General features: G+C 38.1%; 1 protein-coding gene across 1 annotated transcript in view; it reads left to right on the top strand.

The window, feature by feature from the left end:
* The window catches only part of pof1b (POF1B actin binding protein), a 117,335-nt gene that overhangs the window by 32,875 nt on the left and 68,058 nt on the right, over nt 1-16,402 (top strand). Inside the window, exons 3-4 of the mRNA XM_059977284.1 lie at nt 4,373-4,495; nt 15,348-15,452. Coding sequence (XP_059833267.1) covers nt 4,373-4,495; nt 15,348-15,452 — 228 coding nt within the window. The remainder of the gene's footprint in view (nt 1-4,372; nt 4,496-15,347; nt 15,453-16,402) is intronic.

Raw genomic sequence — 16,402 nt, 5'->3', positions numbered from 1 at the left:
TGAAAATAGTTGTAGGGGCTGAACTTTTTTTTCCAAGGAACATCTGGTCAAGAAGAAAGAAGCATTCTTAGGATTAAAGTGGATTCTAGAGAGTTATAAAGGAGCTTAAGACTGTACACAGGAGAGCGAGAAGGGGACATGAGAAGGTCTTTGTGTATAGGATTAAGGAAAACCCCAAGCTGATTTACATGTACATGAAGAACAGGAGGATTACTAGAGTGAGTGTAGGACTGATCAGGGATCAGAGGAAATACGTGCCCACAGTCGGCTGAGGTAGGCGAGCTCCTAAATTAATAATATGCTTCAGTGTTCATTGGTGAGAAGTACTTTGATGAATGTGAGTACCATGTAAAACAGGCTGATACGCTGGAATATGTCGATATTAAGAAAGAGGATGTGTTGGAACTTTGGGGAAAAAAACACATCCGGATAGCTAAGTCCCTGGGACCAGTCAGGACATATCTCAGGTTGCTTCATGAAGCATGGAAAAATATTTCTGTGCGATAATCTTTGCGTCATTACTAGAAACGAGTCATTCCAGAAGACTGGCAAATAGTGTTCTTTTCTTCAGGAAAGGTAATGGGACTAACCCTGGCAAATTGTGGACCAGTGAGTTTTATATCAGTGGTGGGCAAATTACTGAAGAAAATTCTTAGAGACAGGAATTACAAGCATTGGGAGAAGCATAGATGGATTAGGGATAGTTGGCATAGCTATTGAATTCTTTGAGGAAATGACAAAACAGATCAAAAAATAGAACAGTGAATTTGATATATTAGGATTTTAGTAAGGTGTTTGACAAGGTTGCCCATAGTAGGCTGATACATAAAGTCAGGAGGAAAGGACTCCAGGGGAATGTCTGCATGGATTCAGGATTGGCTCACCCATGGAAGATGGGAGTGGATGGAGCGTGTTGTGCCTGGAGATTGGTGACCAGTGGTGCACTTGCAAGGATCTGTTCTGGGATCCCTGCTTCTTGAGATTTTTATAAGTGACTTGGATAAGGAAATCAAAAAGTGGGTTAGTAAATTTGAAGATGACACACATCAGTGGTGATGTGGGTAGTGTAGAAGATTGTCATAGGGCATTGATAGATGGGCTGAGAAATGGCAGATGGCATTCAATCCAGGAAAGTATGAACTTAAACACTTTGAAAGGCAGAATACAGGGTTAATGGATGGATTCTTAGCAGTGTGGTGGAAATAAGGGATCTTGAGTTCACATCCATAGATCCCTCAAAGTCACCACACAAGTTGATAATTAAAATTGGAGAGGGTGGTTAAGAAGCTGTATAGTATGTTTGCCTTCATTAGTAGGGGGATTGAATTCAAGAGCCACGAGATAATGTTGCAGTTCTATAAGACTCTGGTTAGATCACACCTGGAATACTGTGTTCAGTTCTGGTTGCCTCATTATACAAAGGATGTGTCAGTTTTAGAAAGGGTGCAGAGGAGATTTACCAGCATGCTGCCTGGATTAGAGAGCTTGTCTTATGAGGATAGGTTGAGTGAGCCAGGGCTTTTCTCTCTGGAGTGAAGGAGGATGAGAAGTGACTTGATAGAGGTATACAAGAGGCATAGATAGAGTGGACAGGCAGAGATTTTCTCCCAGTGCAGAAATGACTAATACGAGGGGGCATGATTTTAAGGTGATTTAAGGAATGTAAAGGAACAATGTCAGAATTGGGTTTTATGTAGAATGTGGTGAGTTTATGGAACACTCTGCCAGGGATGGTGGTCTAGGCAGATAGTTTCGGGCCATTTGAGAGTCTCTTTGATAGACATATAGATGAAAGCAAAATGGAGGGCTATGTGAGAGGGAAGGGTTAGTTTGAATTTAGAGTAGGCTTAAAAGGTTGGAGCAATATTGTGGGCCAAAGGGCCTGTTCTGTGCCCTACTGTTCTATGTCCTATTATTACTCAGCACCAGGTCCAGCTCCTGTTGTACTATCTGCATATTGATTTTAAAAAAAAACCTCTCCTGGATGCACTTAACAAATTCTAGTCCATTTCAGCCTCATGCACAAAGGAGATCCCAGTCTATTTTAAGAAAGCTTAGGTTGCCTAATGCGGTTGCTTTTATACTTCCCCTAATCTGCCTGCTTAGCTGTTCCTCAGTGTCCTGGTGGCTACTGTGGGTCTGTAGTAGATCCCCGTCAGATTAATTACAGCTTTTCTTATTTTTGAGATATGGAATCCGTAGCCGAGCCCTCATTATGTTCTCTCTGACTGTAGCCATGATATTGTCTCTGATTAACTCTTTCTCCTCACTCTCCCCCTCCCTCTTCAACCTTAGTCTATTTTTTTCTGAAACCTTGAAACACTGAGCATCCGTTCCTGTCCCTATCTCAACCAAGTTTCTTTTAAGAAAGTGGAGCAAGGCTTGGCCCTTTGATTCTGTATGTCTGCTTTATCATTTGATAAGATTGTGGCTTATCTTCCACTTTGCTACCTCTTTACTGCACAAATCCTTTATCCCTATATTCCTTATATAGGGAATGATTTATCATTTTGTGTTCTAAGTATATTCAGTATCTGAGCTTGTGTAGCCCTGTCAAAAATTTCAAAGGTTCATTTTTCATTAGGTGAAGCAATTCCTCATCTCTTTCCTAAATTGCTGACTCTGTTTTATGAAATGGTACTCCCTGGTTCATAAGTTCTAGATAAGGAAAACGTTATCTCCATATTCACCCCAGCAAGCCTCATAAGAAACTTGAGCGTTTCAGTGAGATATTGAATTGAATTGACTTTATTTCTTACACCCTTCGCATACATGAGGAGTAAAAATCTTTGTTACGTCTCTGTCTAAATGTGCAATATGCAATCAGTAATTTATAATAATTAAAACAATCAATGTAACATAGAATACACTCATCTGCGTGAATTAATCAGTCTGATGGCCTGGTGGAAGAAGCTGTCCCGGAGCCTGTTGGTCCTGGCTTTTATGCTGCGGTACCATTTCCTAGATGGTAGCAACTGGAATAGATTGTGGTTGGGGTGACCTGGATCCCCAGTGATCCTTCGGGCCCTTTTTACACACCTGTCCTTGTAGGTGTCCTGAATCATGGGAAGTTCACAACTACAGATGTACTGTTCTAAATTTAAGAAATTACAAGCTAAACCTGTTTAATCGGGCAACATTCAAACTTGCTTCTGAAGTCTACACCACTGTTATAAATTATTATAATTATTCTATTCCTTGGCCTTAATTTTTCTTTTATGCCCAAAACTCTTTGAGCTGAGATAAATTGAAGATGACAAAACCAACAACAGCAAGGTTTCTTTGAATACTAATGGATTCATGGAAGTTGTAGTTCATTGTATGACCAAAGATGTACCAGTTAGTACATTGGGCTGGGGGTGCTGTGCAGCACAGCTCGCTGGGCCTGAAGACCCTATTCCATGCTGTGCCTCTAATTGTCAGGAAACACTGCATAAATGAACTACCATTGTAATTTGATTTTGTTTTAAAAAATTTGTATGTTACAGTGGATCAAAACATTTACTTGTTCTAGGAACTTTTAAAACCATTTAATCCAGAGATGAATAAGCATGAAATCATGAGCAGGCTATTACATATCTAAATGCGCATCACTGCTTTCTTGCTTTGGGAGAATACCTTTTGAACTCATCATACTATCTATCCATATTAAAGACAGACTAAGAATTAGTTTTATCTAATATAGATTCTTAAGATACTGTAAATGTTGATCCAGTAAATCAATGATTTAGAGATGTGATTATGTTCCTTATTGCAGTGTCACAATGTATGAGACAAGACAATTTTGTTCATTGAAGCACGTTATCAATAATTATGAAGGTGTGAGCAGCATACTCACTGTAAAATGATTTGGGATATATTGGAGAATGAGACTGCAGTATGAATGAAACTTATCCATTGACATTTGTTTAAATTGTGTGATGTGTCCTCTTTGTATGCCTGCATTGATAAAACCTTTGGTTGCTATGCTTATGTTGAGGAGGTTGATTTAGGGTTTTTATGTTTAAAAACACAAATAACACAAATTGCACAGTGGTGTCAAGTTTTAATCCTGATGGGTTGTCCGTGTGAAGTCTGCTCCTTCTCCCTGTATTTTGTGGTTTCCTCTAGATTCTGCAATTTCTTTCCACATCCCAACGACATGCAAATTGGTACGTTAATTGGTCTCTATAAATTGCCTGTGATGCATATCTGTGTTGTAGAATTTGGGGAGAGTTAATGGGAATGCAGGTTTAGTGCAAAAAAAAATGTGGTTGATAGCATAGATTCAATTGGCCAAATAGCCTGTTTCTGTGCTGTATATCTCTAGTATTCAATGAGGTGTTTTTACTTTATAAATGTATAAATCTAAATTTCCATTTGTTTGTGACAGATACAAAATAGACAGCATCAGTATGTACTGGCCCAAAGCATGAAAGGAATAAATGTTCCCAAAGGTTCGGAGGTCATTGTACATAAAACGTACTTGACGGTTGATCAGGTTCCTTCCATACAGGTATGTGTTAAAGCAAATAATTTTTTAATTTTAAAGGCATGAATTGCTAATACTTCTATATTCTCTTAGAAATCAAAAGAATGAATAAAAATAATCCCACCAATTCCCAGCCACCTGGCTTCACCTATCACATTCCGGCAGCCTCTCTTTTCTACCCCTCCCCCCCCACCATTTTTATTCTCGCATCTTTCCCTCTTCCTTCTCAGTACTGAAGAAGGGTTTCTGCCCAAAAAGTTGACTCTTTTCATTTCCATAGGTGCTGCTGCCTGACCTGCTGAGTTCCTGCAACACTGTGAGTGTGTGTGTGTCTGTGTGTGGGTGTGTGTGTGTCTGTGTGTGAGTGTGTGTGTGTCTGTGTGTGAGTGTGTGTGTCTGTGTGAGTGTGTGTGAGTGTGCCTGTGTGAGTGTGTGTGTGTGTGTGTGTGTGTGTGTGTGTGTGTGTGTGTGTGTGTGTGTTATTAGATTCATTTGTGCACATTCTTGGGTTGATGAGATTTTATTTCCAAGGGGCCTCCTTTATTATGCTGACACATCCTGGAGCCTGTAGAGTGACTGAACTTCAGTAAATTTGAAACCATTACAGCAAACCATTTTTATTTCCACTGTCTCCGCTGAGACTGATTTTTGGAGTTTTTCTTTTGCAGAGCAAGTGCGAATCTAAGTTCTTTTGTCAGAACAAAATCAATTTTGCTGCAATATTGACTAGTTCATATTAAGTTGGTTATGACTGGTGTTTTCAAGGAAACCACTGGCATTCAATCACAGATAGGTAAGGACACTCTGAATTCATTGGTCAGTAATGAGTAATAGATGCATTGCATGTGTTGCTTTTCTCCATTGCTGGACTTGACGTGATCCAGTGGAAAAATCTGTTCATTACACCAGTTTCTTTAGCATTACACCAGAGAATCTCTCTCTTTCATCCTACACTGGTGAGACCTAATGGAACTGAATTAATTCTTCATCTTCCCTGCACCCCTCCCAAACACGACTTACATTTGAAAAGGATTTTTTAACTCATGGATTTGATGTTTCAAAGTTATTTATGGAGACACAGGAAGTTCTGCAGATGCTAGAAATCTTGAGCAACATACTTAAAATGCTGGAGGAATTTGGTCGGTCAGGTAGTTGCTGAGGAGGGAAATGAACTTCAGCATTTCATCAACACCTGACTGTGGAAATAGTTGATGCATTGGTCATCATTTTCCAGAAATCTATAGATTGGGAAATAGTTCCTACCAATTGGCAAGTGGTAAACATAACCCTGCTCTTTTTTAAGATAGGATAGCTTGTGTTGAAAGACTCTGATTTGAAAGATTCTTTTTTCCTGTTTTCATAGATGTTATCTGACCTGAGTCCTTACAGTACTTTGTTTTTTCTACATTTCACACTCTCAGCATCTGCAGCTTTTTAAATAAACCTTGGGGACAATAAATCTAATCTCTTCTCATACAGCAGACTGGTGAAATGTTAGTATATTTCAAGCTAACCTATCTGCCTAGTACAGTTGCTTGTTAAAAATAACAGGTTTACATTTACCATTCTCCAATCTGTGGGAACTATTTCACAGTCTATAGATCAGTTGGGCCCATTGTTTTTGACTGTGTCTGCACACCTCAACTACACTTTTTCTCTTTTGGTTCAGTCCCTTCCCATCTTCATGCGCAACACTTCACACGCTCTCAATCTCTACTGCAACTTTCAGTTCCCTGGTCCTGATCACCTCATTTTCACTGTGGATGTCTATTCCTTGTACACTTCCATTTCCCATCAAGAAAGTCGTAATGCTTTCTGCTTCTTTCTAGATAACAGGCCTAACCAGTTCCCTTCCACCACAACTATCCTTCGTCTGGCAGAACTGGTCCTCGCACTCAACAATTTCTCCTTCAGCTCTTCTTCAAAGCCAAGATGTAGCCATGGGTACCCACATGGGCCTCAGCTGTGCCTGCCTTTTCATTGGCTATGTGGAGTAGTCTGTGTTCCAAGTCTTCCCTGGGAGTGCTCCCCAACTCTTTCTGTGCTACATCGGTACTGCTTCCTGCACCCATACTGACCCCTGTCAATTTCATCAATTTTGCTTCCAATTTCCACCCTGCCCTTAAATTCACTTAGTCCATTTCTGACATCTTTCCTCTTTCTTGATCTCTCTTTCTCTATTCCTGGAGACAAGCTGTTTACTGACATCTTTAGTAAACTTACTGGCTCCCACAGCTATTTTGATTATAGCTCTCCACATACTGTGACTTGGAAAAAAATCCATTCCCTTTTCTCAGTTCTGCCTCTGACACATCTGCTCTCAGGACATTTCAAGAACATCTGAGATGTCCTTCAAAGAATATGGTTTCCCTTTGTCTACCACTGACACCCCCCTCATCTGCATATCCCAGACATTAGCCCTCCCCCCGTCTTCCTGCTGCCTCAACAGGGATAGGGATACTCTGTCCTTACCTGCCACACAATGAGCCTCTGCATTCATCACATCATTCTCCACAGCTTCTGCCATCTTTGATGGGATTTTACCAACAAACGCATCTTTGCCTACCCCACCCTCCACCGTGTTGCTTTCTCTAGGAATCGCTCTCTCCATGATTCCCTTGTCCATTCATTGCCTCCTCACTGGTCTTTCTTCTGGCACTATCCCTACAAGCAAAACTAGTGCTACACTGCCTCATTTACCTCCTCACTACCATTTAGGGTTCCACACAGTCATTCAAGGTGAGGCAACATTAACGTGGAAGTCTGAAGGGCCTTCTACAGTGTGGCTTCCTCTGATTTTGTTTGACCCGACGCGGATTGGGGAACCGCTCTGTCGAGCACCTTTGTTCTGTCTGCAGTAGGGAGGATATCTTGGTGGTCAACTACTTTAATTCCAGTCTTCGTTCCCATTCAACCTGTTGGTCCTCGCCCTCCTCTTCTGCCATGATGAGGCCCCATTCAAGATATTCTGTTTGGGCAGCCTGCAATCTGACTGCATGAATATCGATTTCTCTAATTTCTAGTAATTCCTCCCACCCCCTCTCATTTCCTATCCTCCATTCTGGTTCTCTTCTCCTCACCTGCCTATCAAACTACCACCTTCCGGTGTTTCCCCCCCCCCCCCCCCCACTTCCCTTACTCTTATGGTCCACTTTCCTCTCCTATCAGATTCCTCATTCTTCAGCCCTTTACCTTTTCCAACTTGCACTTCCATGCTTCTCATTTCATCCTCCCTCCCCCACCATCTGCCCCTCCCCCAACTAACCACACAAATCCATCTCCTTCCCCACTCCTGCCCACCTTCTAATTCTGGCTGCTTCTCCCTTTTCCAGTCCCGATGAAGGGCCTGAAACATCGACTCTTTATTCCTCTCCATTGATGCTGTCTGATCTGCCAAGTTCCTCCAGAACCTTATGTGTTACACTAGGTTAGTATTGGCTAGTGTTTCCAGAAATGAGAAATATCTCCATGAAATGGATGAAGGTAGGATGTCTCCACTTGCTGGAGGGGTCATAGTCTCATGTCAAAGGTCTGAGATGGGAAGAAATCTCTTCATTCAGAGGGTAGTAGAATCAGAAAGCTGTAGAGGCCAAGTCACTGAGTATGGTATTTAAGAAGGTGGTGAATAAACTGGTATGCAAAAGGAGATGTGGTACATGGTATTAAAATAAATGACCGGCCAAGAATATATTGGATAGGGAGCTGAATGGCTGTTGTCTGCCTTTATTTTCTTCATTTCTGAGTATCTGAAGTTACCATTGAGAAACAAGTTTTTCATAATAAAATACATGAGATTGTATTAATTTCATAACCCTATGCAGCATTAATGCTATCGATATTAAACGTGCACTTTGGGTGATGTGGTTTTCCTTTTCCTATCTGCTGTGAAATATCGACAGTTCCATTCCCCTCTATGGATGTTGCTTGACCCATTGAGTTCCTGCAGCACATTACTTGTTCCTCAGATTCCAGAAATCGCTGCATCTTGTGCCTCCAGTTTCCTTGACTATTGTTGTAGATCATTTTGGACCATGATGCCCTGTAATGTGCACCACACTCTGGATAACTTGCTCTTTGCAGTAAACATCAAAAAAGCTTCGTCTGTAGATCTGAAACCAAAAACAGAGAATGCTGACACACACAAAATGCTGGAGGAGCTCAGCTGGCCAGGCAGCATTTATGAAAAAGAGTAAAGATTTGATGTTTTGGGTCAAGACCCTTCAAGATTGGAGAAAAAAGGTGAGAAATCAGAGTAAGAGGATGGTAGTATGTGATAGGTAACCCCAGAGGAAGAGGAGGGATGAAGTAAAGAGCTGAGAAGTTGATTACTGAAAGAGATACAGGGCCGGAGAAGAGGAAAAGAGTTAGGAGAGGACAGAGGGCCATGGAGGAAAGAAAAGGGGGAGGAACACCAGAGGGAGCCGGGTAAGGAGACAAGGTGAGAGATGGGAATGGAAACGATGGGGGGGGGGGTGGGAGCATTACCAGAAGTTCGAGGAAATCCATTTTCCTTTTTGGTCCTTGAAATGCTTCGTGGGACTGGCTTTATCATTCATTCTTTGGAGAACGCCTCACAATGCAACACACTCCCTTTAATCAACTGCCTTCAGCCCTCCTCCTTCTGCATCTGAGGTGTCTGACTTACCTGGCAGAAAGTTTCTCCCTGGGGATGTCACTTGATGATGTAGGATTGAGACGTGGAAATCCAGCTCTCCCGTAAAAACCAATAAAACAAAGTTTAAGTGAAGAAGAGTTAATAAATACCTTCTAGAAACTACTTATAAACATTTCAGGACTATCTTTAGATATGCCTCCTAAACAGAAACAGAAGAGAATTACTACTTTGAAGACAGCGCGAGTTGGTGGGGAAAGAGGCCCGGCCGTTTTGGCGGAGCCTCGTACTCAAGTTGGATCTCATCCCGGCGAAGAACATGTCGCCTTTGATGGTGCAGGGCAGGAGGCTGCAGCAATACCAACGATCTCTAAGAAGAAACAGCGGGAGCTGTGCATGTGTGAAGAAAAGACTTATGCACAAACAGGTACAAACAGAACTACAAGTTCCAACTGTGACTGGAAGTGAACATGAAAGTGAATCAGAAGTAGAATCAGACTCTCTGGAAAACACAGATGAAGAAATAGATGAAGAAGAACAAGAACAGGAGAAAATTGAAACTTTCTGGAGACATAAGAAAAGCCCTGATATAAATAATGCATGAATTAAAAGTAATAAAAACAGATATTAGAAATATGAAGATTGCACTTGATAAGGTGGTGGAAAAACAAAATAAAATGGATAAGAAAGTTAAAAAGTTGGAAGAAAAAATGGGACACACCACTGAAAGAGTGGACAAGATGGAAGATAATATCCTTGCCTGGACATCAGAAAGAAAACGGTTGTTGGAAGAAGTAGATGTGCTAGAAAATTTCAGCAGACCAAACAATATTAAGATTGTTGGTCTTAAAGAAGGTATAGAGGGAGAAGGTTCAATAAAATTCTTACAAAAATGGATCCTGGAAATCTTGGAAATGGAAGAGGGAAGTCAGTTAATTGAAATCGAAAGGGCTCAAATAGCTTTAAGACCAAAGCCTCAACAAGATCAAAACCCACGATCAATCTTGATAAAATGTTTAAGATATCAAGATAAAGAAAAGATCTTGAAGGCAGCTGCTCAAGGTACCAGAAAGAGAAATGGGCCATTGATGATAGAAGGGAAAAGAGTTCTTTTTTATCCTGATATAATCAGAACCTTTTTAGTTACGACCTTTTGAGGAGGCGGAAGGAATTTAATTCAGTGAAAAAAATCTTATGGGAAAAGGGTTATAAATTTATATTGAGCTGCCCAGCAACTCTGATAATTTTTTTGAATGATGAAGAAAGAAGATTTTTTACTGATCATCAGAAAGCGGAGGAGTTTGTACAAGAACTTCCTAATATTTGCGAGATGCGGTAAAGAATTATGGAAATGAAATGGATTAAAGATGAAGACTGAGATAGGGATCGGATTTGATGGACATTTATGAGTAGAAGAATATACAATTATACTTTAAGTATATGATAGAAGGGGAACAAGGTAAAAAAAATTGAGAAATATTAATTGGGTGTAGAGATATTTTCTTCTTCACTTATATTTTTTTGTTATGGGGAGCTGGAGGAGCTTCTGATCGATTGCTGTGGGATTCACGTGTGTAATCATGGCGATTGCCGTGATCCGTAAAACAGAGGGGGGTAATGTTGTGTTTCTATTCATTCACAACATTAGTGGGGAGGGGTATTTTGTTATTTGTTTCTTTACTATCTATCTATCTTCTATTTTTCTTTTTTTGCCTGGATGATTAAGGGGGGAGACACATAGCAACATGGAGAATTTTAAAGAGATTCCCCAAGATATTATGAATGACTAATTTACTCAATTTTTAAAGTTTTAATGTTAATGGGCTTAATGGACCTGTGAAAAGAAAAAAAGAGTTTTAACATATATTAAGAAAATGAAAGGAGACGGAGCTTTTTTGCAGGAAGCACATTTAACAGAGACAGAACATCAGAAATTCAAGAGAGATTGGGTTGGAAGTGTTATCGCAGCTTCATTTAATTTAAAGGTGAAGGGAGTTGCAATTTTGGGTAATAAAACCTTACCAGTTAAAATACAAAATGTACTAATTGATTCTGTGGGGAGATATGTGATTATACATTGTCAAATCTTTTCAGAATTATGGACTCTTATGAACATTTATGCACCAAATGAAAATGATGCAAAATTCATACAAGAAGCTTTTTTGAATTTGGCTGACGCACATGATAAAATATTAATTGGTGGAGATTTTAACTTTTGTTTAGACCCAGTTCTAGTTAGGTCAACTAAGGCTGTTACAAACTCAAAAGTAATAAAGCCTACTTTATCATTGATGAAAGACTTAAATTTGATTGATATATGGAGAAGAATTAATCCAAGAGAAAGAGATTATTCATTTTATTCAAATAGACATAAAACTTATTCAAGGATTGATTTTTTCCTATTATCAATGAATACTCAGGATAGAGTGAAAAGTGTGGAATATAAAGCGAGAATATTGTCAGATCATTCCCCTTTGATAATGATAATGATAATGATGGATAAGGGGGAACTGATTTACAGATGGAGATTTAATTCAATTTTATTAAAACATCAAGATTTTTGTGATTTTATGAAAAAACATACAATTTTTTTTGGTTACAAACTCATTCAGTTGATGATAAGTTTATATTATGGGATGTGATGAAATCATATTTGAGGGGTCAGATAATAAGTTATACTTCTAAAATTAAGAAAGAATATATGGTAGAAATAGATCAATTAGAAAAAGAGATTACAAAATTAGAAAAAGAATCCCAAAGATATATGACAGAAGAAAAACGAAGACAACTTGTCAATAAGAAGTTACAATATAATACACTTCAGACATATCGAACAGAAAAAGTAATTATGAGAACTAAACAGAGATACTACGAATTAAGTGAAAGATCACATAAGATTCTTGCTTGGCAGTTGAAAACAGAGCAGGCTTCCAAAACAATAAATGCAATCAGAACAAGTGCAAATAAAATTACTTATAAAACTTGAGAAATTAATGAAACCTTTAAAAAATTTTACTCCAAATTATATCAATCAGAAGCACAAAATGAGATTGCTGAGATAGAAACATTTTTATCACAAATAACTCTTTCAAAATTGAATTCGGAAGAACACAAAGGATTAGATATGCCCTTTACATTAAGAGAGGTTGAAGAAGGTTTAGGATCACTTCAGAGTAATAAATCTCCAGGAGAAGATGGTTTTCCGCCTGAATTTTATAAAAAATTTAAAGATTTATTAATTCCTCCCTTTATGGAGTTAATATATCAAGCAGAAAGAACACATAAACTTCCACAATCTTTTTCGACAGTGATCCTAATAGTATTGCCAAAAAAAGAGACCCTTTAAAACCAACGTCATATAGACCTATCTCTTTGTTGAGTACGGATTATAAAATAATAGCAAAAATTTTATCTAATAGATTATCTAAATATTTACCAAAATTAATACATATGGATCAAACAGGCTTTATTAAAAATAGACAATCGGCAGATAATGTAACTCGGTTACTTAGCATAATTCATCTGGCACAAAAGAAGGAGGAAATGAGTGTGGCAGTTGCTGTGGATGCAGAAAAAGCATTTGATAGATTGGAATGGGACTTTTTATTTAAGGTATTGGAAAAATATAGGTTAGGAAAATCTTTTATAAAATGGATTAGAACCTTAAATACTAGTCTGAAAGCTAAAGTAGTGACAAATGGTCAAATTTCAACATCATTCCAATTAACAAGATCAACTAGACAAGGCTGTCCATTATCACCTGCCCTATTTGTATTGGCGATAGAACCATTAGCTGAATTATTTAGAACAGATCCAAATATTGTGGGCTTCAGAGTTAACCAGGAGGAATATAAGATTAATTTATTTGCTGATAATGTTCTGATTTATTTAACAAATCCATTGCATTCATTGCTTAAATTATCTTTTAGATTGGAAGAATATGGGAAAATACCAGGGTATAAAGTAAACTTGGATAAAAGTGAAATTTTACCCCTTACTAAAGGAGATTATAGTCAATGTAACTCAACTTAGATGGCCAATAATTGGTATGAAATATTTAGGTATAAGAGTCGATAATAATATAAAGAATTTATATAAATTAAATTATTTGCCATTATTGAAAAAAATTCAAGAAGATCTTGATAAATGGATGATGTTACCAATAACATTAGTAGGTAGAGTTAATGCTGTAAAAATGAATATATTTCCTAGACTACAATATTTATTCCAAACATTACCAATACAACTGCCCCAGAAGTTTTTTCAAGAGTTAAATAAATGTGTGAGGAAGTTTCTTTGGAAAGGTAAGATGTCAAGAATATCGTTGGAAAAATTGACATGTAAATTTGATCTAGGAGGGTTACAACGCCCAAATTTTAAGAATTATTATAAAGCAAATCAACTTAGATTTATTGCATCTTTTTTGATGAAGAAAAACCGGTATGGATTAGAATAGAGCTAGATAACGTAGGAGAAAATATACCCGAAGATTTTATATATAAGTGGGAATCCAGATGGATACAGGAAAAGAAAGAATCTCTTATATTAAAATATTTGATTGATTTATGGAATAAGGTAAATGTGGATGATGAGATAAAGAAATCTTTATTAGCAAAGAGAACCCTAATACAAAATAGACTTATTCCTTTTACAATGGATAATCAACTTTTACATAACTGGTTTCAAAAAGGGATCAGATTATATTGGTGACTGTTTTGAAGGAGGTATATTGATGTCATTTGATCAATTAAAGAATAAATATAAAATATCAAATAACACTCTTTTCTGTTATTTTCAATTAAAGGCCTATTTAAGAGATAAACTGGGTCAAACAATGTTAACACCAAAACCTAATGAAATAGAAACTTTAATTCAAAAAGGAAAAATTTAAAAATTTATGTCTTGTATGTATAATTTGTTACAAAAACAGACAATTAAACCAGGAATTCATAAGTCAAGACAAAAATGTGAAACTGATTTGAATATTAAAATTGATGAAAAAAATTGGTCAAGACTATGTCTTGACAGTATGACAAATACAATAAATGTTCGACTTAGATTAGTACAATACAATTTTTTACATCAACTATATATTACACCACAAAAAATAAATAGATTAAACCCAAATTTATCTGACCAATGTTTCCAATGTGATCAAGAAATCGGTACTTTTTTGCACTCTACTTGGTCTTGTTTTAAAATTCAACCTTTTTGGATAAATTTAAGACTTCTACTGGAACAAATTATTGGAATACAACTTCCACGTAGCCCAATATTATTTTTATTAGGCGATATTGGAGGGATAATACCGAAACCTAAATTGAATAAATATCAGAAGAAGTTTATAAAAATTGCATTGGCTGTAGCCAGAAAATCTATTGCAGTTACTTGGAAATCAGATTTATACTTAACTATGGACTGCTGGAATAACGAAATATATAGTTGTATTCCACTTGAAAAAATTACTTATAACCTAAGAAATTAATATGATATATTTTTGAAAATTTGGCACCCCTATCTACAAAAGATAGGACTAAATATCCTTTGAAGATAAAATTATTAGTTATTTGGGGAAAAAAATTAAAGATGTATACCAAAGTTACTTTGAATTCCATGGAGCATGTGGGGAGCCTCTGATATCCAGGCAATCCTTTTTTTCCTTTTTTTCTTTTTTCCTTTTTTAGACAGGGATGTTAAGGGGAGGGGAGGGGGAGGGCTAGTATTAATTTTCATTACTTTATTATTCTATTCATTTTATGAAATTCTCTTAAAAATTTAATAAAAAATATATTTTAAAAAAGTTTCTCTCTGACCACTGACCCTCTTCCCAGTAGCGTCTTGCCAATAATTCATAAAGCTCTGATGTCTTCCTGTCTCCTATCACTCTTCAGCATGTTTTTTTTTAAATGGGGTTTTGTTATATATTTTGCCCCCCAACAGCAGCCATCCATCAAATAACTTCAGTGTTTAACCATCCTCTCCTACACATCCTACGGCCAATACAGCCTAGACATCCAGTACTGGGCTCCAGTGCTCCGACTCCCTGGTGAAGAGTTACTTGCAGCCTTCCCATCTTCCTCATTGTTATGCTTATCTATTGATAGCACTATCTGGTTGCACTGAAATCATTGGTCAAAACCTTCCTAACCAAAAAACAGTCTTTAAATATTCAAGCATCTGTCATCCACGATGGCATGGGTCAAGCTCTAAAACTACTTGTTATGCTTACACAAGTCTAACTGGCAATTGACTCTCTGTTTATAGGTTTACGATCACACCAGGGACTTTCAATCCTATCAGAACATCGGAAACTCTCAAACCCACTGGGAAAAAGTCAAGTATGTTGAAAGCCCCACTCAAAGTGTGCAGGTACCATTTATCACACTGCTTTTCAGTGATTTTCATGTACTGATGAGACTATAAAGGAAAATTACTTTTACATCTGCTATTCAGCTAAGAATAATTGACTATCTCAGTGCTAGAGAACTAATTTATGCTGTCTAAAGGTGCAGTGGTGACTGAAATAACTTGTGGTTAGCTGATTGGATTTATTGTTTAATGATTTGGGATTTTATTTGGTAGGGTAGGTTTGAACTTACATACTACAAACTTTTACAGAATGAAACACTTTAATTCACAGAAGAATATTTCATAAGAAAAACATCAACTTAGTTGCCACCTTACCTGCCTGCAGCCATTCATGTGGAAGCAACTTAATGCATAAAAGCATGCAGACGTGGTCAAGAGGGTCAGTGTTGTTCAGATCAAACGTCAAAATGGGGAAAGAATGTGGTCTAAGCTGAGTCTTTGGAATGACTTGTGCCAGATGGGTTGGTTTTAGTTTCTCAGATACTGCTGATTTCCTGGGGATTTTTGTTCACAACTGCCACTAGGGTATTCAGAGTATGGTGTGAAAAACAAAAAATACATCCAGTGAGTGGCAGTTCTGTGGGCTGTTATGATCCCAGCCCCCTCCTTTGTGAGAATCGCAAGAGCACCCGTTGAGGGGGGGTGGGGGGGGGTCAGTAGACCCAGGAAGTGAGAGAGAGAGAGAAACGTGAAAAATTGCACGTTCCACCAGGGATACAGAATAAGATGCCAGCAACTATTGTCTCATGGAGAACACGTGAAAAGCCCTCGGGCAAGGTGGGCTGGTTGAGAGAGAGATTGCATCATCCCAACCTGATTGACACCTGCGACCCCATGAGGAAGTATAAAGGAGAGTCTCAGGGGGACAGCCCCTCAGACGCACCCAGAAGACATGAGAGAGTGATCCCGCAGCAGCGGGAAGCCATTCTGAAGGAAGCCACGTGTGTTAG

This window comes from Hypanus sabinus, chromosome 8, assembly GCF_030144855.1.
Source record: "Hypanus sabinus isolate sHypSab1 chromosome 8, sHypSab1.hap1, whole genome shotgun sequence".
Classification (NCBI taxonomy): Eukaryota; Metazoa; Chordata; class Chondrichthyes; order Myliobatiformes; family Dasyatidae; genus Hypanus; species Hypanus sabinus.
Note: the sequence above shows the minus strand (reverse complement) of the source record. Positions and strands in the feature narration are given on the sequence as shown.